The 27,623-nt window shown below is 39.0% G+C and overlaps 1 protein-coding gene across 1 annotated transcript; it reads left to right on the forward strand.

Annotated features, from left to right (window-relative positions):
• Nucleotides 1-2,306: 2,306 nt before the first annotated feature.
• PIF1 (PIF1 5'-to-3' DNA helicase) lies at nt 2,307-27,623 on the forward strand. Its single transcript, XM_053694073.1, has 13 exons — nt 2,307-2,368; nt 4,538-5,122; nt 6,119-6,248; nt 14,483-14,608; nt 21,161-21,314; nt 21,546-21,660; nt 22,680-22,786; nt 23,287-23,426; nt 24,202-24,308; nt 25,484-25,571; nt 25,812-25,957; nt 26,555-26,746; nt 27,463-27,623. The coding sequence occupies exons 2-13, from the start codon at nt 4,568-4,570 to the stop codon at nt 27,499-27,501; spliced, it is 1,899 nt and encodes a 632-aa protein (XP_053550048.1). The 5' UTR covers nt 2,307-2,368; nt 4,538-4,567; the 3' UTR covers nt 27,502-27,623.

Consider the following 27,623-nt stretch of genomic DNA (forward strand, 5'->3'; position numbering starts at 1 on the left):
GATGAATCCGTGGACTGGATACACCTTACAAGAGAAAACAAAATTTATGCTTACCTGATAAATTTATTTCTCTTGTGGTGTATCCAGTCCACGGCCCGCCCTGTCATTTTAAGGCAGGTGTTTTTTAATTTTTAAACTACAGTCACCACTGCAACCTATAGTTTCTCCTTTCTCTTGCTTGTCTTCGGTCGAATGACTGGGAGGTGGCAGTTAGGGGAGGAGCTATATAGACAACTCTGCTGTGGGTGATCCTCTTGCAGCTTCCTGTTGGGAAGGAGAATATCCCACAAGTAATGGATGAATCCGTGGACTGGATACACCACAAGAGAAATAAATTTATCAGGTAAGCATAAATTTTGTTTTTTCTATTACAAACATCCTTGGAGGGACATAAAGGCAGAATATGAAATAAGCTGCTGTTCATTTGAACTCTTGCACATGCTCAATAGGATCTGGTGCCTCAGAAAGTGTGCATATAAGAAGATAATAGAAGTAAATGGGAAAGTCTCATAAAACTTCATGCTCTGTCTGTACCATGAATGTTTAGTTATGACTTTAGTGTCCCTGTAGGTGCTGTCCCTGCTTTATTAGGTTGTTGCTATTTTTCGGTGATCACACCTGCATTTTACATGCACAATAGACCCCCTGCTTGAAAAAAAGGAAGTCTGCCCTTTCAAATGAGGTTGCACGCCCCTGTAAGTTGCAGGTGATCGCTGCAGCACTTAGGGCTCGATTTATCAAGCTGTCCGCTGCCCTACAAATGAAGGTTCTCACAAGAGAACCTGCAGTCAGTATTTATCAAGCAGGGGTCATGAGACCGCTGCTTCCCTAACTTTTAGGGCTAGATTTATCAAGCCCCTGCGGCAGCAAGTTCTCACAAGAACTTGCTTGCCGCGATTTATCAAGCAGCGGTCACCAGACCGCTGCTTCCCTAACATCTTCGCCACCTCTATTGTGGCAAAATTCAATCTACTCGGTCGAGTACGACCGAGGAGATTGACAGCTCCTGCCCGCGTGTGATTGGCTGTGCGCGGGCAGGGGGCGGGATTGCACATGAGCGCATAATTTGCGTTTGTGTGCAATGTTAATTAACTGCGGGTAATTTCGCCCTGCCACAGGCGAGCTGAGGCGTACAGGGGCGTGTATACGTGTCCCTGTACGCCTCAGCGTTGATAAATCTAGCCCTTAGTTGGAGAATTTCAATCTCCCTGGCCTTATTCGACCGGGGAGATTGACAGCTCCTATCTGCTCGTGATTGGCTGTGCACTGGCAGGGAGCGTTGTTGCACAAGAGCGCAAAATAGCGCTCTTGTGTAATGCTGAATTCCTGCAACGGATTGCTGCCCGCCACAGGCAAGCTGGGGAGGTCAGGGGCGAATATGTACGCCCTTCTCCATCCTAGCTTGATAAATCAAGCCCTTAAAGTGCACTTCACCATTCCCCCATTAAACACACAATAGGCGTGCCCTAGTAACCCTAGTCACATGACTCAGATGCACAACTAGTGGTGCCAATGATCAGCTGATGTTTCTACTCTGTGTTTAACCCCTTTGTGAGGGTTAAACAAACGGTAATGTAGGGTCTATAGTCTTAAATTTACATGTTCCCTAGAATTAAAACAAATCATTTTTCAACTATTAAAGGGCCATAATAGTTGAAAAATGATTTGTTTTAATTCTAGGGAACATGTAAATTTAAGACTATAGACCCTACATTACCTTTGTGTTTTATTTGTGTGTTTTAGTTCTGAGGACCAGAGGGATTTGTCCCTAACAAAAAAAGGGATTGTCCCTTCAAAAGAATGACAGGTTGCTCACGTCTACATTTTATATTCTTCTTATCTCATTCAAAGGGAACTACGGACCCACTGACAAGGCAACGAACACCGCGTGTGCTTAGGGCTAGGACATCTGAGCCTTTATTTTCCCGTGACTACCGGTAGAGGGCGCAATAAGGTATTCTGATGCAAGCGCTTGCTGATTGTAAATACAAATATATAATGGTGCTTATGACTTAAGTGTCACACATGTCGTTTCTTCTCTGAGGTTTTCTAAAATAACATCGCTATATGTTTTGTTTTGTTTAAAAGCGATTTTTTTGTGACCTGCCTGTATTTCGGACATCGCTTTTGCCCTCAAAAAACATGGCCGCCACGCGTTTTTCCTGGAACCACACGTGATCAAAACAACTTCAAATTAACGGCTCTGATCACTCAATGCTGATTGGCTTGATCTTTAAATGTCCAGATGATGATTGGTTAGATGTCTACCCCCGGCAAATTTAAAAAAATGATTTGCAGGATGCAACCCCAAGTACTGCGATTCATTTCATCCTGCGGGTGGTGGTGATCTAGGCTTGATCCATCAGAGGTAAATAATCATATGTAGGAAAATCATTCTTATAAATTGCTAGTTTCATTATTGCCTGCATGTTTTATAGGAGATTTATATCAATAGGTATCACAGCAGACTAATTACTCCTCAAGCTGTTTCATTTGCTACAATGTTCAATTTATATCAATGGCATTTTCATGATTTTACTTTGGACTAAATTAATTCCTTGTTTTGTCACTAGATTAGATTAAACTAAAACCAAATAAAAGCTAAAAGGGTAAAATGTGTTGTGTGTTTTTACAGTCTAACTTGTTTGGGTGCACTGTTATTTTACTAATAAGTGGGTTGTGAGTTTGAAACAATGTTTTTCATGCTTTTGTAGTCAGACTGATTTGATGCATAAATGGATAGTGATGTAACAATGTATCTACAAGAGCTTACTGAATTCCTGTATGGCAGAACATAAAGATGACAATATTTGTTTCCTATTTCTGACTGAGAAAACAATTGTAAAACGTTTGTGTGTGTGTCCTGTCTCATTTCCCAGTTATAGTAAAGTATTTAAAATTTTAATTTAAAAATCAGGGCTTACTACAAATTTTAAAGGGACAGTAAACACCTTGTTGGTTTTTATATAAAATGTTTCATTATGTGAATTGAAACAGCTTTGAAATATTTTATTTATTTTGTACCCTTTTCATGTAATTTAGTTCTGAAAATGTAAGCAATGTCTAATACTCAGAACTTGACATGCACCTACTGGGCTCTAGTCACAAACAGGTGAATTGTAGGTGATTTGAAATCTTTCATTAAAGGTACATGAGATTAAAAAAAAAAAAAAAAAAAAAAAAATGGATTTCATGATTCATATAGGGCATGCAATTTTAGACAACTTTTCAATTTACTTCTTTTATCTAGGCTCGGGAGCTAGCTGCTGATTGCTGGCTGCACATATATGCTTCTTTTTCATTGGCTATCCAATGTGTTCAGCTAGCTCTCAGTATTGTATTGCTGCTCCTTGAATAAAGGATACCAAGAGAAAGAAGCACAATTGCTATTGGAAAGTTGTTTAACAATGCATGCTCCTTCTGAATCATAAGAGGGGAAAAAAACACTGGGTTTCATGTCCTATTAACTATGCATTATCAAGGGCCAAACCCAGTGAGTATCTCCTGCAAGAAGAGCTGAGTTAGCCCTGCACGATGCATAGTTAATGCTGCATACAATTCTCCTGAACTTCTCCTATTTAAGATGAATTGTACAGATCTAACTCGGCTCTTCTGGTGCTTCATAATGCTTCGTTAAAGTGATGGTAAACCCAAGCATATAACAAACTCTAGGATTTACCATCACTAAAAATAAATGAGTTTCTCTCATCTTTTTGTAAAATACAGCGTTACTCACCCTATCGCTTACACAGCACTTTCTTCAATGAGGTGACGTTTCTACCTCTAGACCAATAGCCGTGCGTGTCAGCTGACATCTTAGCATGGCTAGCGGTCTAAACGTCCCCTCATTGGAGAAGAGTGCTGTGCCGTGGGTGGCCAGAGGCGCTGTGTTTGCAATATGGTTTCATTCATTAAAATTTACATTGAAGCGTGTGGTTTTGTTGTGTTTTTTGTTTTGTTTGCTTTTTTAGGAAAACCAGATCGGCGATCCTCTGTACTTAGCACCGCAATGACGAAACCGGCTTCCCCAATCTTAGCGAGCACCTCAAGGCGCCCAGCTTGTGAGGCCACACAACGATTGGAGGAAGCCAGTTTTGTCATTGATATGCTAAGTACAGCAGAATAAGCTGGCGGAAGATCGCTGGTCTGGTTTTCCTAAAGAAAAAGGTGTCTGTCGCAAATTTTAATGAATGAAAGTGTCCCTGTTTTTAATAATACATTTAAAAACCGGGCACTTATTCATTCAACTTTTACATTCACTTCTGAAGGCTAACTCTGTTACATACCTAACTGGCTTCAACTGATAACTGCAAAGAAATGCCAGTTTGTCTACAAACTATAGCACATAGGGTCTCCTTCAAATAAGGAAATAGGGGGGAATCATACCCAGTTGAAATCACTCCCAAAGGTAAACTAAAATTACCTTTCTTATCCATAGTGTCAAGTTGAGGGGAAAACACTGTTCCCTTTCAGGGCTTCTTTTCTTCATTGTATAGATTACAATATAACTGGCCAGGGATTTCTGTGACTTTTGCAGGAAGAGGGGGCGGTGACCTGTTGGAAGATAATGCTGGCCAACCATTTATCTACCGAGATCCAGAGCAGCATCACCATAGAATATCTGAACTCTTCTGGTCACACCACAAAGCGAAAAGTTATCCGCAATGCTTTTATCACCCTTGGACGAAATGAATTCCGTGAGCTGGTTTTAAAGGTGAGTGATGGGAAGCTTCCACAGAACTTTGTCCTCAAGCAGATCCAACTGTTCACCCGCTTCATCAAAGATGGGAAAAGCTCCATCGTTCTGGCTCCAGAAAATGTCCAGTTGTTGATCTCTAACTGCCCCTCCGATAAGCTGAAGCACTTTATGAAAACTCTCCTTATAAAACATGAAGCTGGAAAAATTGAGAAGCCAGTAAATGACCGCACCAGACTCCTCTCAGGACTTCCACGTGTGTTTGAGACCATCAGCCCAGTGCAGAAAAAAGATGTTCAACAAGCCAACGAGCTGCGTGCCAAGGCCAACACTGAGACTCCGGTCAAGGCAAAGGGACTGAGCCACAGGGGTGTCAATCACTGCCAACAGAAGCGAGCAAGGACCACCTCTTCAGACAGTTGCTCTGTAAGTAGCAAAGTAAATGTTACACATATGTATTACATGTGTGTTTTTTTTTTTTTTTTGTTTTTTTTTAAACCGTTGAGTGCAAACATTTTGTACAGTATGTATATATTAGGGATGGGTGAATGTGTTTTAATTTGAGTGTTGTTGTTGGCGGTGTTTAAAATTTGATTAAAAACAGGGGCACTTTAATTCATAAAAATTTACATTTCAGTCCTGTTGTGAAAAAAAATACCTTTTTTAATCTTCACAGCAGCTCAAGCTTCCTCCACCCGTCACAAAGCCTCTTCCTGGGTCTAAAATGATGAATCCAGATTCCTCCAATCACGGCATTGAATCAGACACTAATTCCTCCTTGGGGGAAGCCATGATTGGAGGATGACCTATCCGTAATGTCTGGCTTGCGACGACCGGAGGAAGCTGGAGCTGCTGTCAAGTTTAAAAGGTAAGTGTTTATTTTGTTTTTTTTCACAACACAAGTGAAATGTAAATTTTGATTAAAGTGCCCCTGGTTTTTAATCAGATTTAAAAAAAACAAAAAAAAAAACAAAAAAAAAACGGGCACTTTAGCATCAAAATTTACATTCACTTTAACAAATACTATTCAGAAATTCAATAGTTCATGTGGTAGGAATTTAGTAAATTGATACATAACAGATACAAATATATCAATTTGTTTCTGTTTGGAATATTACATAATTTGAATATTACTTTTAAAGAAAGTATTAGAAATACTATTACAGATATATGAATTCGAATATTGGATAATTTGAATCTAATGATTTAGAAAAAATTATAAATGAATATTATATTTAAACAAAGCATTAGAAATACTATGACATTAAACGAATGTTTTACAAACATTCGCAACCAATGTTTTAAAATTAGTTTAATCCCTGTAACTTTTATTTAAAAAAACAATTGGTTGCATATTCTTTACATTTCATATTTAGTTTAATAAGAAATATACAAACATGACTATCTAATGTCAATTCTTAGATTGCAGCGCTCCGGCCCAGCAAGAAGCCAACCCTGTCTATGCCCACGCAAATGCGACTTTCTACAGAACAAACCCTGGTCCTGAATACTGTACTCAGCGGAAAGAATGTGTTCTTTACGGGCAGTGCCGGTTAGTAATGTGTAACTTTTATCTAGATCTCCTACATATATATCTGGTTTTACAATAATCCATCATCTATATACATTTATAAGCTGTGTTTTTAAAATAAACTTTCAATAGGTTTTAGCCAAATTTGAATACTGTAGCCTTTATGATAAATTTGCTTTGTATATTGCAGTAGACCCTTGACAATGTTTAAATGTCACCCTAAAGTTTGTGGTTTTCTTTTATTTAAAAATTGTGTTCGGATCATTCAAGTTTCCAATGTACTTGGTTCTCATTGTATTCTTTGTTAAAGAGAATACCTAGGTAGCATCCATGTCTGGAGCACTATATGGCAGCGGTTTGCAATAATGCTTTTGAGAACTAGATGGCAGACACTGCTAGTATCTAGTAAAGCTAATGAGCTGCAAATAACCTAGGTTCTACCTGCTGATTGGTGTGTATGTATGTGTGTATCTATCTAATCATTGGCTCACTCGCTCGCTCACGTCATTGGCTCACCCATATGTTCATTTAGAAACCAGTAGTGTATTGCTGCTCCTTCAACAAAGCATACCAAGAGAATGAAACCAATTACATAATGAAAGTTGTTTCAAATTGTATTCTCTAGCTGAATCATGAGAGAGGTGTGTGTTTTTTTTTTTTTTTTTTTTTTTTTTTTTTTTTTTTTTTTGGGGTTTCATGTCCCTTTTTTAATAGAAGTAAATTGGACAATTTCTACTGATGCGTTTCCTGCCATCTATGGTGCTATCTCAAAGAACAGTCATTGGTGCCTGGTACTTAAAAGTAGGTGGGACAAGGTTTTAAGCATCTATTACCACCTTTAATTTTTTGAGACCATCAGACAGTGTGAAATGAGTTGCGATTTTGTCATTAGAACAAATGTTTGTACTCTCGTTCTTTTGTGTGTGGTTTTTGTGTTTTTTTAATTTCTTTTTCTTTTGCAAGATGTACAGAGTCCACAGATTCATCCTTACTTGTGGGATATTATCCTTCCTAACAGGAAGTGGCAAAGAGCACCACAGCAGAGCTGTCTATATAGCTCCCCCCCCTTAACTCCACCCCCCAGTCATTCTCTTAGCCGACTCTAAGCAGGAAGGGTAAAGTGAAAGAGGTGTTAAACTGTTAGTTTTATTTTATCTTCAATCAAGAGTTTGTTATTTTTAAATGGTACCGGTGTTGTACTATTTACTCTCAGGCAGAACATAGATGAAGATTTCTGCCTGGAGGAGGATGATCTTAGCATTTGTAACTAAGGTCCACTGCTGTTCCCACAGAAGCTGAGGAGTACAGGAAAACTTCAGTGTGAGGAACGGTTTCTTGCTATACAGCAATGAGGTATGTTCAGTCACTTTTTTTTTTTTTTTCTGCAGAGACTGTGTTAACTCAGAAAGGCTGACAGTATCCCCATTAGGGGAAGGGTAAGCAGTAATCCTAGTTCATAAGGGGCATTACTAGCTTGCATAAAGGGCTAATCTTATTGGCACTCAGTTTGTATATGATATAGTAGGCAAACGTTTGTGTGTTCTGGGAGTACTGTGTGTGTTTTTTTTTTTTTTTTTTTTTATTCGGATGGGACATCTTTTTGAGGGTACACTTGGCTTATTTAGGGGTATTATAACCCACATGGCTTACAAAAAAGTTTTGGTAGATTTTGTGTAGGCCTCAGCAACATCGAGTGAGATGGGCGGGGCCTATTCACGCCTCAGTTGCGCATTTAGTTTATGCAGACAAGAAGCAAGCAACATCTCCAGAGGTCCTGGTATACTTCTGGGGCATAATCGAAGCTTCATCCCCACATTATCGTTCCCTAAGGGCAGGTAGGGCCACAGCAGAGGCAAGGTGCTGACAGGTTTTTTTTTTTTTTTTTACCAGTTTTGGACATTTGTCAATCCGGTTTTCTCATTTGGGGGTTTATTGCTTAATTACTTGTGGTGCAATCTTACTAAAGCTTAGTGGGTATACTGTAAAAATTTCGGAAAATTTTAAGCAGTTTTGCAGTTTGTGTATGTTTTTCTTAAAGGCACAGTACCGTTATTGAAAATTGTGCTTTTTTTATTAAATAAAGTGTTTTCCAAGCTTGCTTGTCTCATTTACTAGCCTGTTCAACATGTCTGACATTGAGGAAACTCATTGCTCAATTTGTTAAAAAGCCATTGTGGAACCCCCTCTTAGAATGTGTCCCACTTGTACTGATATGTCTATAAATTGCAAACAGCATATTTTAACTTAAAAAAGTTTGGCATTAGATGATTCTCAGACCGAAGGAAATCGGGTTTTGCCATCTAGTTCTCCCCAAGTGTCACAACCAACTCCTGCACAAGCGACGCCAAGTACTTCTAGTGCGTCTAATTCTTTCACCTTGCAAGATATGGCCTCCGTTATGAATACTACCCTCACAGAGGTTTTATCTAAACTGCCAGGGTTGCAAGGGAAGCGCAGTAGCTCTGGGTTAAGAACAAATGCTGAGACTTCTGACGCTTTAGTAGCCATATCCGATATTCCCTCACAATGTTCTGAGGTAGGGATGAGGGATTTGCTATCTGAGGGAGAGATTTCTGATTCAGGAAGGATGTTCCCTCAGACAGATTCAGATATGATGGCGTTTAAATTTAAGCTAGAACACCTCAGTTTATTGCTCAGGGAGGTTTTAGCGACTCTGGATGATTGTGACCCTATTGTAGTTCTAGAGAAATTGTGTAAAATGGACAAATATTTAGAGGTTCCTGTTTACACTGATGGTTTTTCTGGTCCCTAAGAGGATTTCGGACATTGTTACTAAGGAGTGGGATAGACCAGGTATTCCGTTCGCTCCCCCTCCTGTTTTTAAGAAAATATTTCCCGTATCTGACACCATGAGGGACTCATGGCAGACTGTCCCTAAGGTGGAGGGAGCTATTTCTACTCTTGCTAAGCGTACAACTATACCTATTGAAGACCGTTGTGCTTTCATTGATCCTATGGATAAAAAATTAGAGGGTCTCCTAAAGAAAATTTTTGTTCATCAAGGTTTTCTTCAACCTATAGCGTGCATTGTTCCTGTAACCACTGCAGCTTCCTTCTGGTTTGAGGCTCTTCAGGTGGAGACCCCACTAGATGATATTCTGGACAGAATTAAGGCTCTTAACCTAGCTAATTCTTTTATTACAGACACTGCTTTTCATCTTGCTAAGTTAGCGGCAAAAAATTCAGGTTTTGCCATTTTAGCGTGTTATGGCTTAAGTCCTGGTCGGCTGATGTGTCATCAAAATCTAAGCTTTTGACTATCCCTTTCAAAGGTAGGACCCTATTCGGGCCTGCACTGAAAGAGATCATTTCAGACATTACTGGAGGGAAGGGTCATACCCTCCCTCAGTATAAGACAAGGACCAAACAAAATAATAATTTTCGTTCCTTTCGAAACTTCAAGGGTGGTCCCACTTCCTCTTCCCCTGCTGCAAAGCAAGAGGGGAACTTTGCTCAATCCAAGCCAACCTGGAGACCTAACCAGGCTTGGAACAAGGGTAAACAGGCCAAAAAGCCTGCTGCTGCCACTAAGACAGCATGAAGGGGTAGCCCCCGATCCGAGACCGGATCTAGTAGGGGGCAGACTCTCTCTTTGCTCAGGCCTGGGCAAGAGACGTTCAGGACTCCTGGGCCGTAGAAATTGTAACCCAGGGGTATCTTCTAGATTTCAAAGATTCTCCAAGGGGGAGATTCCATCTTTCTCAATTGTCTGTAAACCAGACAAAAAGGGGCTTTCTTATGCTGTATAGAAGACCTTTTTACCATGGGAGTGATCTGCCCAGTTCTGAAAGCAGAACAAGGACAAGGTTTTTACTCCAATCTGTTTGTGGGTCCCAAAAAAGAGGGAACCTTCAGACCAATCCTAGATCTCAAGATCCTAAACCAATTCCTAAGACTTCCATACTTCAAGATGGAGACCATTCGGACTATTTTACCAATGATCCAGGAAGGTCAATATATGATCACCGTGTATTTAAAGGATGCATATCTACACATTCTTATCCAGAGATCATCACCAGTTCCTCAGGTTTGCCTTTCTGGACAGGCATTACCAATTTGTGGCTCTTCCCTTCGGGTTGGCCAAGAATCTTCACAAAGGTGCTGGGTCCCTTCTGGCGGTCCTAAGGCCACGGGGCATAGCAGTGGCGCCTTATATAGACAACATCCTAATTCAAGCGTCGACTTTCCAACTAGCCAAGTCTCACACGGACTTAGTGTTGGCCTTTTCTAAGATCTCATGGGTGGAAGGTGAACGTGAAAAAGTTCTCTTCCTCTCACAAGAGTTCCATTCCTGGGAACTCTGATAGATTCGGTGGACATGAGAATTTTTCTGACGGAGGTCAGGAAATCAAAGATTTTAACCACCTGCCGAGCTCTTCATTCCATTCCTCGGCCGTCAGTGGCTCAGTGTATGGAGGTAATGTGACTTATGGTAGCGGCAATGGACATAGTTCCGTTTGCTCGCTTGCATCTCAGACCACTGCAACTATGCATGCTCAAACAGTGGAATGGGGATTACACAGATTTATCTCCTCAGATAATTCTGGATCAAGAGACCAGAGACTCTCTTCTTTGGTGGTTGTCACAGGATCACCTGTCCAGGGGAATGTGTTTCCGCAGGCCAGCGTGGGTTATAGTGACGGACGCCAGCCTACTGGGCTGGGGTGCAGTCTGGAATTCCCTGAAAGTTAAGGGTTTGTGGACTCAGGAGGAGGCCCTCCTACCGATAAATATTCTGGAATTAAGAGCGATATTCAATGCTCTTCAGGCGTGGCCTCAGCTGGCTTCGGCCAGATTAATCAGATTTCAGTCGGACAACATCACGACTGTAGTTTATATCAATCAGGGGGGAACGAGGAGTTCCTTGGCGATGATAGAAGTTTCCAGGATAATCCGATGGGCAGAGACTCACTCTTGCCATCTATTAGAAAATCTGCCTCCCAGTTCTCTACCTCTGGGATATAGATCGCTAAGTCGTCAGACTTTTCATCCGGGGGAGTGGGAGCTCCATCCGGAGGTGTTTGCTCAACTGGTTCAGCTATGGGGCACACCAGAATTGGATCTGATGGCGTCTCGTCAGAACGCCAAACTTCCTTGTTATGGATCCAGGTCCAGGGATCCTCAGGCAGTACTGATAGATGCTCTAGCAGTACCCTGGTCGTTCAACCTGGCTTATGTGTTTCCACCTTTCCCTCTCGTTCCGTGTCTGATTGCCAGAATCAAACAGGAGAGAGCTTCGGTGATTTTGATAGCACCTGCGTGGCCACGCAGGGTTTGGTATGCAGACCTGGTGGACATGTCATCTCTGCCACCATGGACTCTGCCACTGCGACAGGACCTTCTGATTCAAGCATCCAAATCTAATTCCTCTGCAACTGACTGCTTGGAGATTGAACGCTTGATTTTATCAAAGCAAGGTTTCTCTGAGTCGGTCATAGATACCTTGATTCAGGCTCGAAAGCCTGTCACCAGGAAGATCTATCATAAGATATGGCGTAAATATCTTTTTTGGTGCAAATCCAAAGGCTACTCATGGAGTAAGATCAGGATTCCTAGGATTTTATCCTTTCTTCAAGAAGGATTGGAGAAAGGATTGTCAGTTCCTTAAAAGGACAGATATCTGCTTTGTCTATTCTATTGCACAAGCGTCTGGCAGATGTCCCAGACGTTCTGGCTTTTTATCAGGCTTTAGTTAGAATCAAGCCTGTGTTTAAACCTGTTGCTCTGCCATGGAGTCTAAATTTAGTTCTTCAGGGGGTTCCGTTTGAACCCATGCATTCCATAGCTATTAAGCTTTTATCTTGGAAAGTTCTGTTTCTAGTTGCTATGTCTTCAGCTCGAAGGGTTTCTGAATTATCTGCATTACAATGTGACACGCCTTATCTTGTTTTCCATGCTGATAAGGTAGTTTTGCGTACCAAACCTGGGTTCCTCCCTAAGGTTGTTACTAACAGGAATATCAATCAGGAGATTGTTGTTCCTTCTGTGTCCTAATCCTTCTAAGAAGGAACGTTTATTGCACAACTTGGACGTGGTTTGTGCTTTGAAGTTCTATTTGCAGGCAACCAAAGATTTTCGTCAAACATCTTCTTTGTTTGTTGTCTATTCTGGAAAACGTAGGGGTCAAAAGGCTATGGCTACCTCTTTCCTTTTGGCTGAAAAGCATCATCCGTTTGGCTTATGAGACTGCTGGACAGCAGCCTCCTGAAAGAATTACTGCTCACTCTACTAGAGCGGTGGCTTCCACATGGGCTTTTAAAAATTATGCTTCTGTTTAACAGATTTGTAAGGCCGTGACTTGGTCTTCGCTTCACACCTTTTCCAAATTTTACAAATTTGATACTTTTGCTTCTTCGGAGGCTATTTTTGGGAGAAGGGTTTTGCAAGCAGTGGTGCCTTCCATTTAGGCTCCTGTCTTGTCCCTCCCTTCATCCGTGTCCTAAAGCTTTGGTATTGGTATCCCACAAGTAAGGATGAATCCGTGGACTCGCTACATCTTGCAAAAGAAAACAAAATTTATGCTTACCTGATAAATTTCTTTCTTTTGCGACGTACCGAGTCCATGTCTATTCAAGACGGATAGTATTCTATATATATTTTTTTTTTTTTTTTTTTTTTATATATTTATGTAAACTTCAGTCACCTCTGCACCTTTATAGTTTCTCCTTTTTCTTCCTTGGCCTTCGGTCGAATGACTGGGGGTGGAGCTATATAGACAGGACTGCTGTGGTGCTCTTTGCCACTTCCTGTCAGGAAGGATAATATCCCACAAATAAGGATGAATCCGTGGACTCGGTACATCCCAAAAGAGAGGAATTTATCAGGTAAGCATAAATTTATTATTTTATTTTTTTTTTTTAATGTGAATAAATGCATTGATCTAGTGGTCAATTGTGACTGATTTCATTTTAAACCACATTAATAAGGTTAAATACTAACCTTTCATATGCATGATAGAAAACTGAGCTTGATTTAGAGCATTTTAGTATTGCACTATTGCTTGCTTATAACTGACCCCTTTTGAAAGTTAAAGGACCATTAAACACAGCATAATAAAATAGACAATGCAAAACACTTAGTTTGAATTTCATGTGAGTAGTAGTTTATTTTGCTTCCCACTGCATCATGTGACCGCCATCAGCGAATCACAAAATGCATATCTATATCCTATGAATCTTGCACGTGCTAAGTAGAAGCTAACTCAGTGTGCATATTTAGATAATGGAAGTGAATTGGAAATTTGTTTAATATTGTGTGCTGTATCTGAATCGTGAAACTTTAATTTTACTTGTGGTCCTTTAAACACACACATAGTTATTAATTAACTGTTCCAGATCAGCAATGCGCTACTGGGAGCAAGCAGAACACATCTGGTAAGCCAATCACATGAGATGTGTGTAGCCACCAATCAGCATATAGCTCCAGTAATGCATTACTACTCCTGAGCCTGCCTAGGTATGATATTTCCCCCCCCCCCCCCCCAACAAATACTAAAAGAACAAAGTCTAACAAATAACTAAAGACTCTTAAAATGACGTTCATGGCCTTCCTACTGAAAGCAGGGATAAGACGTGCACAGCTTTTTGCTCTGGCTTTTTTTTTTTTTTTAACTATCCTAAAGCGGACGTCCCCTTATTTAATAACTGCAATTCCTAAAAGAATAGAAAAAAAAAAGTTTGTAGTGGTTTTTTTTTTTTTTAAAGGGACGGTCTAGTCCAAATTAAACTTTCATGATTCAGGGCAATTTTAAACCACTTTCCAATTTACTTTTATTATCAAACTTGCTTTGCTCTCTTGGTATTCTTTGTGTAAAGCTAAACCTAGGTAGGCTCATATGCTAATTTCTAAACTGTTGAACTGCCTCTTATATCAGTGCATTTTGACTTCTTTTTATTTTTTTATTTGGCACACTGCCGCTAGTTCATGTGTCATATAGATAACATTATACTGACTCCAATGGAATTATTTGAGTCATCACTGATTTGGCTAAAATGCAAGTCTGTAAAAAGAACTGAGATAAGGGGGCATTCTGCAGAGGTAATCACAACGGTTAAGTATTAATGTAACTTATGTAAAACTGGGGAATGGGTAATAAAGGAATTATCTATCTTTTTAAATTTTTATTTTTTGGAGTAGTCTGTCCCTTTTTAAATAGTATCCATCTTTTCTAAAGGAGGCAGAGCTTAGACCACTGTGTGAATTTTAATTTTTTTAATTTTTTTTTTCTTCTTCAGGAACTGGGAAGTCTTTTCTGTTAAAAAGAATTGTTGGTGCCTTACCTCCCAAGAGCACGTACGCTACAGCAAGTACAGGGGTGGCAGCTTGTCATATCGGAGGAACAACTCTGCATGCGTTTGCTGGTAAAACTCATTCTATTGCAGGACATATCTCCTAATAGACAAAAAATTGATCACATGTCGGTTATTAAACAATATATTAGCAGGTGCAGATCTGTCCCTTTCATTATCTATTAGCCACACTTTAACAATACTGCTTTGTACAATGGCCGCATATAAAATGTGCCGCCCTGTTACTGATCACGATCTAGATTATCAATACTTAGATTTTTTTTTTTTTTTTCAGGGCCATTTTTCACTTTCATATTCCACAGACTGGATAAACCCCAGACAACACCCTGACATTGTTGTTTTTTTTTCTTTTCCCATGTACAAACTGCACTGACATTATCCCCGTTGGCCATATTGAATGATTTTACAAAGCATCACCAAACAGATTAAAAACTCTACCTGCTCAGTCAGTTAACGGGCCCTAGCAGGTGACACATGATATTCTCTAATATATTAGAACATATGAATTTACTACCAACGGATTAGAGGGTGTCCTTGTACGACTCTTCTGTCTTATTAATAATTGGCACTTTTTACACTACTAAAAATATCCAAACATGTCCACTAAACTAATGCCTCTGTTCAAATCCTATTGACCTTTAATGTGACCTATAAACTGTACAACTCAATTGAAAAAACTGAAATCTTTAAGGTAAAGGAAAATAATAGTAAGTGTGAACACCCTTAAACTAATACTTTATTGAAGCACCTTTTGATTTTATTACAGCACTCAGACTTTTTGGGTATGAGTTTTTCAGCATGGCACATCTTGACTTGGCAAGATTTGCCTACTCTTCTTTGCAAAAACACTCCAAATCTGTCAGAATGCGAGGGCATCTCCTGTGCACAGCCCTCTTCAAATCACCCCACAGATTTTGAATTGGATTCAGGTCTGGGCTCTGGCTGGGCCATCCCAAAACTTTAATCTTCTGGTGAAGCCATTCCTTTGTTGATTTGGATGTATGCTTTGGGTCGTTGTCATGCTGAAAGATGAAGTTCCTCTTCATGTTCAGCTTTCTAGCAGAAGCCTGAAGGTTTTGTGCCAATATTGTCTGGTATTTGGAACTGTTCATAATTCCCTCTAGCTTAACTAAGGCCCCAGTTCCAACTGAAGAAAAACAGCCCCAAAGCATGATGCTGCCACCACCATGCTTCACTGTGGGTATGGTGTTCTTTTGGTGATATGCAGTGTTGTTTTTGCACCAAACATATCTTTTGGAATTATGGCCAAAAAGTTAAACTTTTGGTTTCATCAGACCAGAACACCTTTTGCGACATGCTTTTGGGAAACTTCAGATGTGTTTTTGCAAAATTTAGCCGGGCTTGGATTTTTTTATTTAATTTTTTTTTGTAAGAAAAGGCTTCCGTCTTGCCACTCTACCCCATAGCCCAGACATATGAAGAATACGTGAGATTGTTGTCACATGCACCACACAGCCAGTACTTGCCAGATATTGCTGTATGCCTCTTGGCAGCCTCCCAGACTTTTTTTTTTTTTTCTTCTTCTTCTCGTCTTTTCATCAATTTTGGAGGGACATCCAGTTCTTCGTAATGTCACTGTTGCACCATATTTTCTTCACTTGATGACTGTGTTCCATGGTATATCTAATGCCTTGCAAATTCTTTTTGTACCCTTATCCTGACTGATACCTTTTTAACAATGAGATCCCTCTGATGCTTTAGAAGCTCTCTGCGGACCATGGCTTTTGCTGTAGGATGCGACTAAGAAAATGTCAGGAAAGACCTACTAGAACAGCTGAACTTTATTTGGGGTTAATCAGAGGCACTTTAAATGATGACAGGTGTGTACTGACTCCTATTTAACATGCTTTTAAATGTGATTACTTAATTCTGAACACGGCTACATCCCCAGTTATAAAAGGGTGTTCACACTTATGCAACCATATTATTTTAGTTTTTTATTTCCCTTTACCTAAAAGATTTCAGTTTGTTTTTCAATTGAGTTGTACAGTTTATAGGTCACATTAAAGGTGGAAAAAGTTCTGAAATTATTTCTTTGTCTCCATTTTTTATTTTACATCGCAGAAACCTGACATTTTAACAGGGGTGTGTAGACTTTTTTTATCCACTGTACATGTAGCCACCAATCAGCAAGCGCTACCCAGGTACTGAACAAAAAATGGGCCAGCTCCTAAGCTTTTCTTGCCATTTTTATTTGAAAAGCAGGAATGCAAAGAGAAAAATTGATAATAGTAAATTAGAAAGTTGCTTAAAATTTCTGCTCTATCTGAATTATGAAAGAGAAAATATCCGGGTTCCGTGCTTTTTTTTTTTTTTTTTTTTTTTTTTTTTTTTTTTTTACCCTCCCACCCTAAGGTTTTGAGTGTTTGGGTGACACTGACAATATTAACCATTCAGAAATAGTTATCTACATAAAACATGCGTTAGATTTTGATCCACCCCCATATTGGTTGTGGTTTTTATGAAAAATGCCTGTTCCTTCCCTGAGTAAACCAGGCTTTCAGAGGTATGCCCCCTCCACCAACAGACCTGTGAGTGGTCTAAATAAGCCAGTGATGTACACAAGTTAAATGGCTGTACAAGGGCAACGTTTAGTAGATTTTATTAAAGGGATATGAAACCCAACTTTTCTTTCATTTATTAAGGTAGGAACATAGTTTTAAAGCACTTTCCAATTTGCTTAAACATACATTAAAGCTAGATAGAATAAAGCATTAAAAGATTAGTCTGAGAATAGGTAGTTGTGTTTTTTGTTTTTAATTTGTTTCAATATTGACAAAATATGTGAACTTTAGAGTTAAAGCAATAGGAGCTGCGATGTTGTAACTTTTCTCTACTGTGGCCAATCAGGGACACTTATAAATAGGTCACTAGAGTGTGCAGCCAATGGCTGTGTGGAATAGAACAGCGTTCTGCACTTCCATTCTGAAATTGAGAATTTTAGTTTATTAGAAATGGATTTATATTAAAAGGGGACATAAATATGGAAAGTAGGTTTTTATTTATAATCTATAGTATTGTGCAAAAGTCTTAGGCCATCTCCAGCTTTGTTTTAGTGACCATCCATATTTATTTATTCTGTGGTTTTTTTTTTTTGTTTTTTTGTTTTTTTATTATTATTATTAGAGGGACAGTTCACACAAAGATCCTCAATTATCCCTTTTACCAGCTGGAGTGTATTAAATTGTTTACAAGTAGCTCCTTTACCCCTATTTTGGCCTTTGAAATAGCTGATTTAGCCTGTGGTTTCCCAACCTATACTGAAAGTTTTGATACTAGAGTATATTCTATTGAATATCCTTGGTAAACACAGCCAGCAGAAGAGATTACACACAGTGGGGTGCAGGATAGTTAGAGAGAACAATGAAAAATTATTATTGTATTACTTAAGTATCAAGCTTTGATTTTCTAAACCAATATAAGATAAGGAAGCAAGTGTGTGTACACAAAGTGATAACATAATGAGATCTGATATTTACCTGAAGCTCAACCCATTGTAATAGGCCGTGGTTTAAAAGCACAAAACCAGCTACTTCATATACACAAATAAACCACAATTTCTCATACATTTTATACTCTGCAGCTGGTATAGCAAGTCATTGAAAATACAATTAAGATAAAAACATAAAATACAGGAAATATGTACACAAAATATAAAAAAACACAAGTTTCAGAACAAAAATGGCTTCTTCAGGTACAAGTCAGTGTTTGTCAACTCCCTTGGCACTAAGCACATCTTGAACTCTTATGTTTACTTAGAATCTACAATTACTTATCTATTATCTACATCCTATTTAATTAAAGGCCAGGTATGTTTGTCCGAAGCTGTCATGCACAGTAGAGACTGCAGTGTGAGACAAACCTAACGTGCCTGGCCATAAGGAAGCGTGAGGATCAGACAGCCGAGAGGATGAGCGGGGGCGTTGCCGGATGGGTGTGATGGGGGCGTAGTCGGGCGAGTGGGACCGCTGCACTGCAGAAAATGTCCCGTGTACACAGGCTTTAGAACTAGTTTACTTATCTATAAACAGTTTATGTAGATTCTAAGTAGACAAAGATTATAGATTCACTTACATTCTATCTCCATATTAATCTACTACATATACTTATAATCTAATGCAACTCAGAATCTATATCTATTTAGAATCTACATCTAATATGCTGAATCCCAAAACAAATTTTGGTTCATTCAGGAATCCTTTGAAATTATATAAAATATTATACTGTGGGGGGGCGTGTCCATGCAGCGATCCGGTGCGGTCGCATTTCCAGGAGCTCTGGTCGAGTAGCCCTAAATCCGCCGATTATAGGCACCACTGTACAGCTGACCAACTATATCTATATAGCCGATAATAACTAAACCTAAAGAGAGCTCTCTTTCAACTTGGCAGCAGTATACATGACACCTGAGCTTAGGATTGGACGTTAAGGGCCTGGAGCGGCGGCTCACAACAGGCGGCGCTTTCCCCCTCGGTGAATACCGAGGTTATTGGTCTTGACTGGACTGTGCATTCAACTATTGTATTACATCTATCTTCATAAAGGAGACTCCCTGCAAACACCTTTTCGGCTTACCGCAACTAGAGGACACCCAATATGGCGGACATGGCGGGAGAGTACCGAGAACAACTGATCACGCTTCCCAGTAAGCTTGATAGCCTTCTGCAAAAGATGATCGATGGGGCACCTTACGATTACCTAATACAATTCGTGCCTACCAGCTTGACAGAACCTTCAGAAGCAGAATCCTTTAGGGACATGATACCTCTACAGCATCTAACCACTTTACAAATACAGCGCAGCTCCCAATCAACACAAAGTACCCCCACGGTCATGGAGCAACTCATCAAGACAACCACTGAACAGCCAACAGGGTACTTCACCAGCCTACCGGACCGGCATAATGTCAACAAGCAGCGCGGGAGCTGCGCTGTATCACCTATCCCCCAGTTTGCGCCTCCATTGAAGGGTCTTGGGCCCGGGCCCTCAAGGGAGAGTGTAACGTTATATAAGGCAGAGAGAGGCTCACAGCATGGCGGGGAAGTGCTGTTCCTGCACAGGGTTGGTGACCGGCCTGTCCAGATGCAAGTGATTCCCATCGAGTGTTTCTCACAGCACTTACCAAGAAACCTGGGGTGGCGACATCACTTTAATACCTTGGATGGGTCTGTGCTTTGCTCGCACAGTGCTGGACTCACTTGGAGGAGAGGGGTCGGGTAGCCTGCAGATGCCTCCCCCACTGGATTACTTATGTTTCCTATGGACAGCTTAATGTTCCCACTGGACAAAGTTGCTACGAGTTGATTTATCAAACTTGCTTCTAGTATGGTTTGTTCCTCATTTTTCTTTGATGTTCGTTTTATAAGATTTTCATACAGTTTGAATTGTTCATTATGCTGGCTGGTGGACACGGACATAACATGGCTAATTATTATTTATTACATCAATGCTGGAAGCATGTTTCACATCATATGTATTTCCCCTCAGTGGCTAGCGGCCGTGGCCACGAGGGAGCTAACTCTAAGAGAAACTTAACTTAATGCACAGCACATTAACAATGCCCATAACACTCTGGCATATACCGGTATACAGTTAGTTATCTGCTTATGGAATCGGAATTAATGTTTAAGCTAATCTAACATAGCAGTTATACGGACTCAATAGCAACTTACTTGATCTATAAATGTATACAGCAGGATTGCAGCATCACCGCCATGTTTTTTTAAGTGACAACGATACAACAATTGATGCTGATAGTGTCATATCCTCTACATTGCTATACACCCTGGCATACCATGAATATCTTTATGTTTTAACCTTATTCCTCCCTAAGTTACAATCACTATACATAGTCAGTGACGTGCCCTCCTTAAGCCACGTTGCAATTAATTCAAAATGTTGGATCAGTCAAATTGAGTTCCTTACTATCTTTATAACAAGATGTATTGCCTTTTATAATTGCAGTCAACGTGTTTTGTGGATGTATGGTCTGGTCAGAGACTTTCTCAACATCTTTATTTTACATTGTTTGGATTATTATAATTTTTTGCTTCCCTTACCCCCAGTTTTCCCTTTATCTACATAAGTGCCTAATACTGTTCATATAAGATCTTGTCAAGGACCCAAGAGAGGTCTACAATGTTAGAAATTGGGTTCTAATAAGATATAAATTGAGCTAAAAAATTGTGACCTTACTAATGAATAGCTCTGAAGATGCATTTCAAATGTACCATTCTTGATGTATGTTTTGTGCATTTAATTTATGACGTGTATACTCATTTGAATTAAATAAAGCTCTTTAAAAAAAAATATTATACTGTATGTAGTTGGTTGCACACTCTCTTAACTGCTCCTAAGTGGGACTCATCAAAGGATACCTACAGCAGGTTATATAAAAAAAAAAATGCATATTGTCAGACTGATTTATCTTTTTGATCACAACATTTCACTTATAAACGACATTTAATATTGCTCATTCATATATGTATTACAAATTTGTACAATAAGCCTGTGTGTGTGTCTGACATTTTAGCTCTGCCTTTTGGGTATAAAGTGGTATCTTTCTTTTTGTCCGGTTTTTAGGCATTGGCTCAGGGAAAGCCCCGCTGGAGCAATGTATTGAACTGGCAAAAAGGCCTGGGGTGCGTCAGCACTGGATAAGTTGTCGTCATCTTATAATTGATGAGATCTCTATGGTAGAAGGAGAATTCTTTGACAAACTAGAGGCGGTTGCTAGGTAACTATCCAAAATTCTGTGATATACCCAACAATATACATGTGTAACAAGATTGGATATACATTTTCCATGCTTACACTTAAAGGGTTTTGATCTTTCATGTTTCAGTGGAAAGCTGGTCTTGATGTAGACTTTAAACCTACCAGTATCTTGTATTAAGTTTAAATACGAATAGGACATTTTAGAGTTATTTTAAGATCTATTTGCTGATGACCGGATATCTTTACATAGAGCTGTGCGAGGCCGTGATGAACCATTTGGTGGGATACAACTTATTGTCTGTGGGGATTTCCTTCAGCTACCCCCAGTCACACAGGCCTCAAGTCAAACAAAATTCTGCTTCCAGGTATGTATTACAAAACCCAACCTATAAGCAGCATATGACAAACTGATATTGCAAATTAAGCCTTTCAAACGTTGTTGTCATACAATTTATAATCTAATACTGGAGCATGGATCCTTCTGTGATACAAACAGCTGTCCCAGGATATCTTTATTTCAGAGTGGTGTCTTCCTCGTTTATGATTTCCATCCATGTCCCTTAATGAAATTCATGATTCTGATAAAGTGTAGAATTGTCAGATATTTTAGTGAAAAATGTAGATCCTGTATTTGTTTAAAACTCAATAGTGCTACAATTACAGGCTATCTCTATGGGCTACATTACAAGCAGAACATAACTGATAGCACAGGGCGCATTCTCTTTTGCATAACCTGGTATTACGCATGTTAACGAAAGCGTCTTAACGCAGCAATATACTCCACTCCTTGAGCATTATTCACAGAATAGACTTTGAGTGCGCACAGTAAGATTCATGTTTAAGGATTTAGGACACGTGCAGTATCCAACATGCAGATGTTATCCTGCACTAAAAAATAACTTTGTACTTGTAATATTAGTGCTGAAATAGAAGCAGTATTGATTGTGCTTGAGGATGTTGGCACTTATCTAGGCCTATCTATTTTAACTGTGCTCAATCCCTTTTGCAGGGATTCAAGTCCTACTAGGAGTCACAAACACTGCTGCTGCCAAGATGAATACAGCCAGGAAGTGGAGGGTCTTGCTGCTAATTGATTTACAAGCAGTTCTTTATGACCCTTGAGTAGGACTTTACTATGTGCTTAACCACTGCAAAGGAGTTAAAGCGTCAATACTGCAAAAATGATAAATTTTTAACTTATTAAAGCATGCCCTTTTTCTACAAGAATGTGACTTTTAAAAGGAGGAAGATGAGGAGTGGGCATATGTCTTTAGTACTTGCAACATTATTTGTAGTGGTGTTAAACATTGTTGCAGACACTGCTGCCAGGGAGTACTAAAGACACTATATATGTGTATAATCTCATACTATATATTCTTTACAGGCAAGAAGCTGGAGGAAATGCCTTCATCTGAACATGGAGCTAACGGAAGTGAGGAGACAAACTGATAAAGCATTCATTGCCCTCTTGCAGGCTGTCAGACTTGGCAGGTGAGCTTCTCATCTGATGTCGCCTAGTTAGTGAGCTTCTCATCTGCTGTCGCCTAGTTAGTGAGCTTCTCATCTGCTGTCGCCTAGTTAGTGAGCTTCTCATCTGCTGTCGCCTAGTTAGTGAGCTTCTCATCTGCTGTCGCCTAGTTAGTGAGCTTCTCATCTGCTGTCGCCTAGTTAGTGAGCTTCTCATCTGCTGTCGCCTAGTTAGTGAGCTTCTCATCTGCTGTCACCTAGTTAGACCTCTGTATTACGTGTGTAGGATGGGAGCCAGTGGAAAGATTTGAAGCTACGTTTACTATTCAAATGGTACAAGAAGTGAAAATGAATAAATTGAAAATGTTTTTTATTTAACTACAGTATTTGTCTTGTTTGTAAACGGGATAAAACGATTCACTCCCTCTCTATGGAGGAAATCTCAATTCCATTTTTAAATGCTGCTATCTTAGAAATGTATGCTCCATTAATAAAAACAAAAATAAAAATGTCCCCACTCCCAGATGTACAGAAGAAGTGACCAGACAACTGATTCTCACGAGTAAACATACAATTGAGCGAGATGGTATTCTGGCAACACGGCTCTGTACCCACAAGGATGACGTAGAATTTACCAACGAGAGGCGACTACAGCAGTTGCCAGGTAAAGACCTGAGGCCCTTGAATATAAATTACATCAAACTATATATACATGTATTTTGTTTCCTTATGTGTAGAAACTATTTTATTGTGGTGTGTGTTTGGTTTTTTTTTTTTTTGTGTTTTTTTTTTTTTTTGTGATTTTAATACAGATTAAAAAAAAGTGTATTTTAAGAGGGGAAAAGTGAATTAAAGGGACACTGAACCCAATTTTTTTTTTCCTTTTGTGGTTCAGATAGAGCATGACATTTTAAGCAAATTTCTAATTTACTCCTATTTACTTTTCTTCATTCTCTTTGAATCTTTATTTGAAATGCAAGAATCTAAGTTTAGATGCCGGCCCATTTTTGGTGAACAACCTAGGTTGTCCTTGCTGATTGGTGGCTAAATTCATCCACCAATCAAAAACTGCTGTCCAGAGTTCTGAACCAAGAAAAAAGCTTGGATGCCTTTTTTTTTATATAAAGATAGCAAGAGAACAAAGAAACATTGATAATAGGAGTAAATTAGAAAGTAGCTTAAAATTGCATGCTCTATCTGAATCACGAATGAGAATTTTTGGGTTCAGTGTCCCTTTAAATTTGGGGTGTTAGGTAACATTATCTCTGCTAAATGATTTAAATTTTCTTGTCAATGTGTTTTTTTTTGTTTTGTTTTTTTGTCATTTCTAAACTTATTTAGATTTATAGTGTAACAGAGTGTAAACAAATCTATATGTAGTTTTAAACAAATTGTGGTGTGTGGTTTTTTTTTTTTTTTTTTTTTCCCCCCCCCTCCAGGAGAATGTCATACTTATGACTCATTAGACAGCGACCCAATGCTAGTGAAGACGGTCAATGCTCAATGTCCTGTAAGCCAGCAAATTCAGCTGAAAGAAGGTGCTCAGGTGAGATCTTAAAGGGACAGTCTAGTCAAAATTAAACTTTCAGGATTCAGATAGGGCATGCAATTTTATCATCAAATTTGTTCTCTTGGTATTCTTTGTTTTGAAGCTAAACCTAGGTAGTCTCATGCTAATTTCTAAGCCTTTGAAGGCCACCTCTTATCTCAGTGCATTTTGAGTTTTTAAGAGACGATAGTTTGTGTTCTATAGATAACATTGTGCTTACTCCCGTGTAGTTACCTATGAGTCAGCACTGATTGGCTAAAATGCAAGTCAGTCAAAAGAACTGAGATAAGGGCACAGTCTGCAGACTCTCTGATACAAGGTAATCAGAGGTAAAAAGTATAGTAATATAACTGTTGGTTATGCAAAACTGGGAAATGGGTAGTAAAGGGATTGACTATTTTATATATAATATATATATACACATATATATTCTGGAGTTGACTGTCCCTTTTTAAAGGAACACCGTTTGAATTTGTACTTTCAAGATTCAGATCTTGCAATTCTAAACAACTTTCCAAATGTGCACAGAGGCATTTGTGATTGGTTGCTGGCTGTCATGGGGGGGGATTTGAACTAACTTTTATTCATGTGAAATTCAGACTGATTTAGGGCTAGATTTATTAAAGCTGAGGAGTACAGGGGCGCGTATATGCTCCCCTGTACGCCTCAGCTCGCCTGTGGCGGGGCGAAAATACCCGCAGGTATTCGGCATTGCGCACAGCCAATCTCCTCCGGTCTGACTAGACCGAGGAGATTGAATTTCGTCAGATTAGAGGTGGCGAAGAGGCTCGGGTCTGGTGACCGCTGCTTGATAAATGACGGTGAGCAAATTCTTGAGAGAACTTGCTGCCGTATGGTCTTAAATCTAGCCCTTAGGGTTTTTTTTTTTTTTTTTTTTATTATGCATTTGTTGATTCGCCTATCTCAAGGTAGCGCTTTACATGTCCCACATAGTTACTTATTGAGTTTCAATGACCGTGTGGGTTTATAAAAATAAGGTAATTTACTTGATCCTCTTGGTAGTATTTGTTAAAGAGGGATACCTGTGTAGGCTGTTGTGTGCACTTGTCTTAAACTATATGGCAGCAACACGTGAGATTGATAAATATGAGCAAACTGAGAACCACAAATCTGGGATTCCATCACTCATCTGTTTTTAAAATTGTTTGCAGGTCATGCTGGCCAAAAATCTAGATGTGTCACGTGGCTTGGTCAATGGAGCACGAGGAGTTGTGGTTGGCTTTGAAGCGGGCAGTAAAGGTGTGTTTAAATTTTTTTTTTTTATTTTTCATATATAAAAGTGGTTAATGATAACAATCTATGGCACCTCTGATGTGTAGCTTAATTTACCATGTAAGCTGCAACATTGAAGAGACTCACTGCTCAGCCATTGTAAAGATGGAGCCCATCAAAATACTAAATACAATTTATTTTTAAATATAATATAACCATTTTTTATAAGCTAAATATTTTTAATTTTTTCCCTCCATTAATTTGCAGCTTTGCCTAGAGTACGCTTCCTATGTGGTGTTACTGAGGTTGTAAAGCCGGAACGATGGGTGATCAAAGGTAATGGTGGAATATTCATGACCCGTCAGCAGTTGCCTCTGAAGTTGGCATGGGCTATTTCTATACATAAAAGCCAGGTAATAATATAAGGGTGGGTGGTTTTTTTGTCAATTGTTTACTGTCCCTTTAACAAACATGTTGACATTTTATTATATAAAATGTGCAGTTACAGGCAATGAACCAACATACTTTAATTATTTTGCCCCCTCTTTTGTGTGGTTAAGTTCTACAAATTGTGTATTTTCTAATTCTAAAAACTCGAAATAAACCCGGTTACGTATCTGTCCCTAATTGGCTTTAGCAGATAACTGCTAGTCCGCACATTTTATACTAACATAAAGACCATGGCTAGTCTTGTCTGCTGAAGATTGGCTCCTCTAAATAAGGCAAGTGGTAGGTAGAATGTGGCTATTTGAATAATAATTATAGCAAACGAGATGCTTTTAATGTTAAGAATTGGGTGATTACAAGACTTACTGTTTTCTTGTTAGAACACAAAGTTTACTGTTCCTTTTGATGTTTAAAATACTTTAATTAAATGTAAATTATGTAGCTCTTCATCAATAGACTCAAAGTCCATAAACTCATTTAGTTTGATCGTTGGGGCTTATTTAGAGCCAGTAAATCTACGAAATATCCATATATGTAATCTTTAAAATCTTTTGCCTCTTTAGGGAATGTCTTTAGATTGTGTGGAAATCTCATTGGTTCGTGTCTTTGAATGTGGCCAGGCGTATGTAGCCCTTTCTAGAGCGCGCAGCCTCGAGGGTCTAAGAGTTATGGATTTTGATCCTAAAGTAGTAAAAGCCAACCCATATGTCCTCCAGTTCTACGCCAGGATGCAGAAGGAGAGAGCACTGTGCCAGGTAAGATTTTAAACTGCTACCATCAATTGGAAACTTATTAAAGTATAGTAAAATTGTTTGTTTTTAGCTTTTAAAAGTCCATAAAGTTCAACCTATACAAATATAATATACTTACAAAAAAGCTCCAGTTGAGGTTAAATTAATCCCATTAAAAGGTGACCCTTTTAACATAAGCAATTGTATCCCTGAATTCTGTTTCTAGCCAGTAAGGTATCTATATCATCTATTTTTTTTTATTTTTTTTTTTTTTTTAATATATCTAAGGTATTGGAATTCACTACCTCCTTTGGTAATGAGTTCCAAAGGTTAAGTAGTTGGTGTTGTAGCAGAAACTGCAAGTGGTTGTATGAGTGTGAACAATTATATATCTGATAGGAAACACTGAATTGTACATTTTTAAAGGGCACTAAAGTGAATTTAATAAATCATAGCATGAACTTTGTGTGTGGATAGATGGACAGATACTTTCTAAGGCACCTGTTCCTACTGCGCATGCTGAACATTGGGCTGGCTAGGTAATAAGCTTATATAGTCTATGTATCAAGTAAGTAAATATATATGCTTCTGTTATTTGCTGATGCCTGTCACATGATACAAAGAAATGGAAGTACATTTTAAATTTGTCAAAAATCTATCTGCTAATTTTAGAATCGGATGTAATGCTTTTGTGTATTTGTATCTAACTCAAAGTTTTCCCCCTTCTGTGTTCTCTCCAGACTTCTCTTGAAGACTTCCTGGAAGATAAAGAGAATTGACATCATGATTATATGTCCTCTTCTGTGTAGGAATATGTAAATATTAGTGTACAGATCAAATTTGCTACTATTTTTTTTTACTTTTTATAACAATCTTTTTATTAAAAACCATTGGCACTTAA

The sequence above is a fragment of the Bombina bombina genome, chromosome 10 (genome assembly GCF_027579735.1).
Source record: "Bombina bombina isolate aBomBom1 chromosome 10, aBomBom1.pri, whole genome shotgun sequence".
Taxonomy (NCBI): Eukaryota; Metazoa; Chordata; class Amphibia; order Anura; family Bombinatoridae; genus Bombina; species Bombina bombina.

Coding starts and splice junctions, on each gene's coding strand:
- PIF1 (XM_053694073.1), top strand. CDS start 4,568: ATGCTGGCCAACCATTTATCTACCGAGATCCAGAGCAGCATCACCATA. Junction 21,315..21,545: donor AAACTAGAGGCGGTTGCTAG/GTAACTATCCAA, acceptor ATCTTTACATAG/AGCTGTGCGAGGCCGTGATG. Junction 21,661..22,679: donor AAACAAAATTCTGCTTCCAG/GTATGTATTACA, acceptor TATTCTTTACAG/GCAAGAAGCTGGAGGAAATG.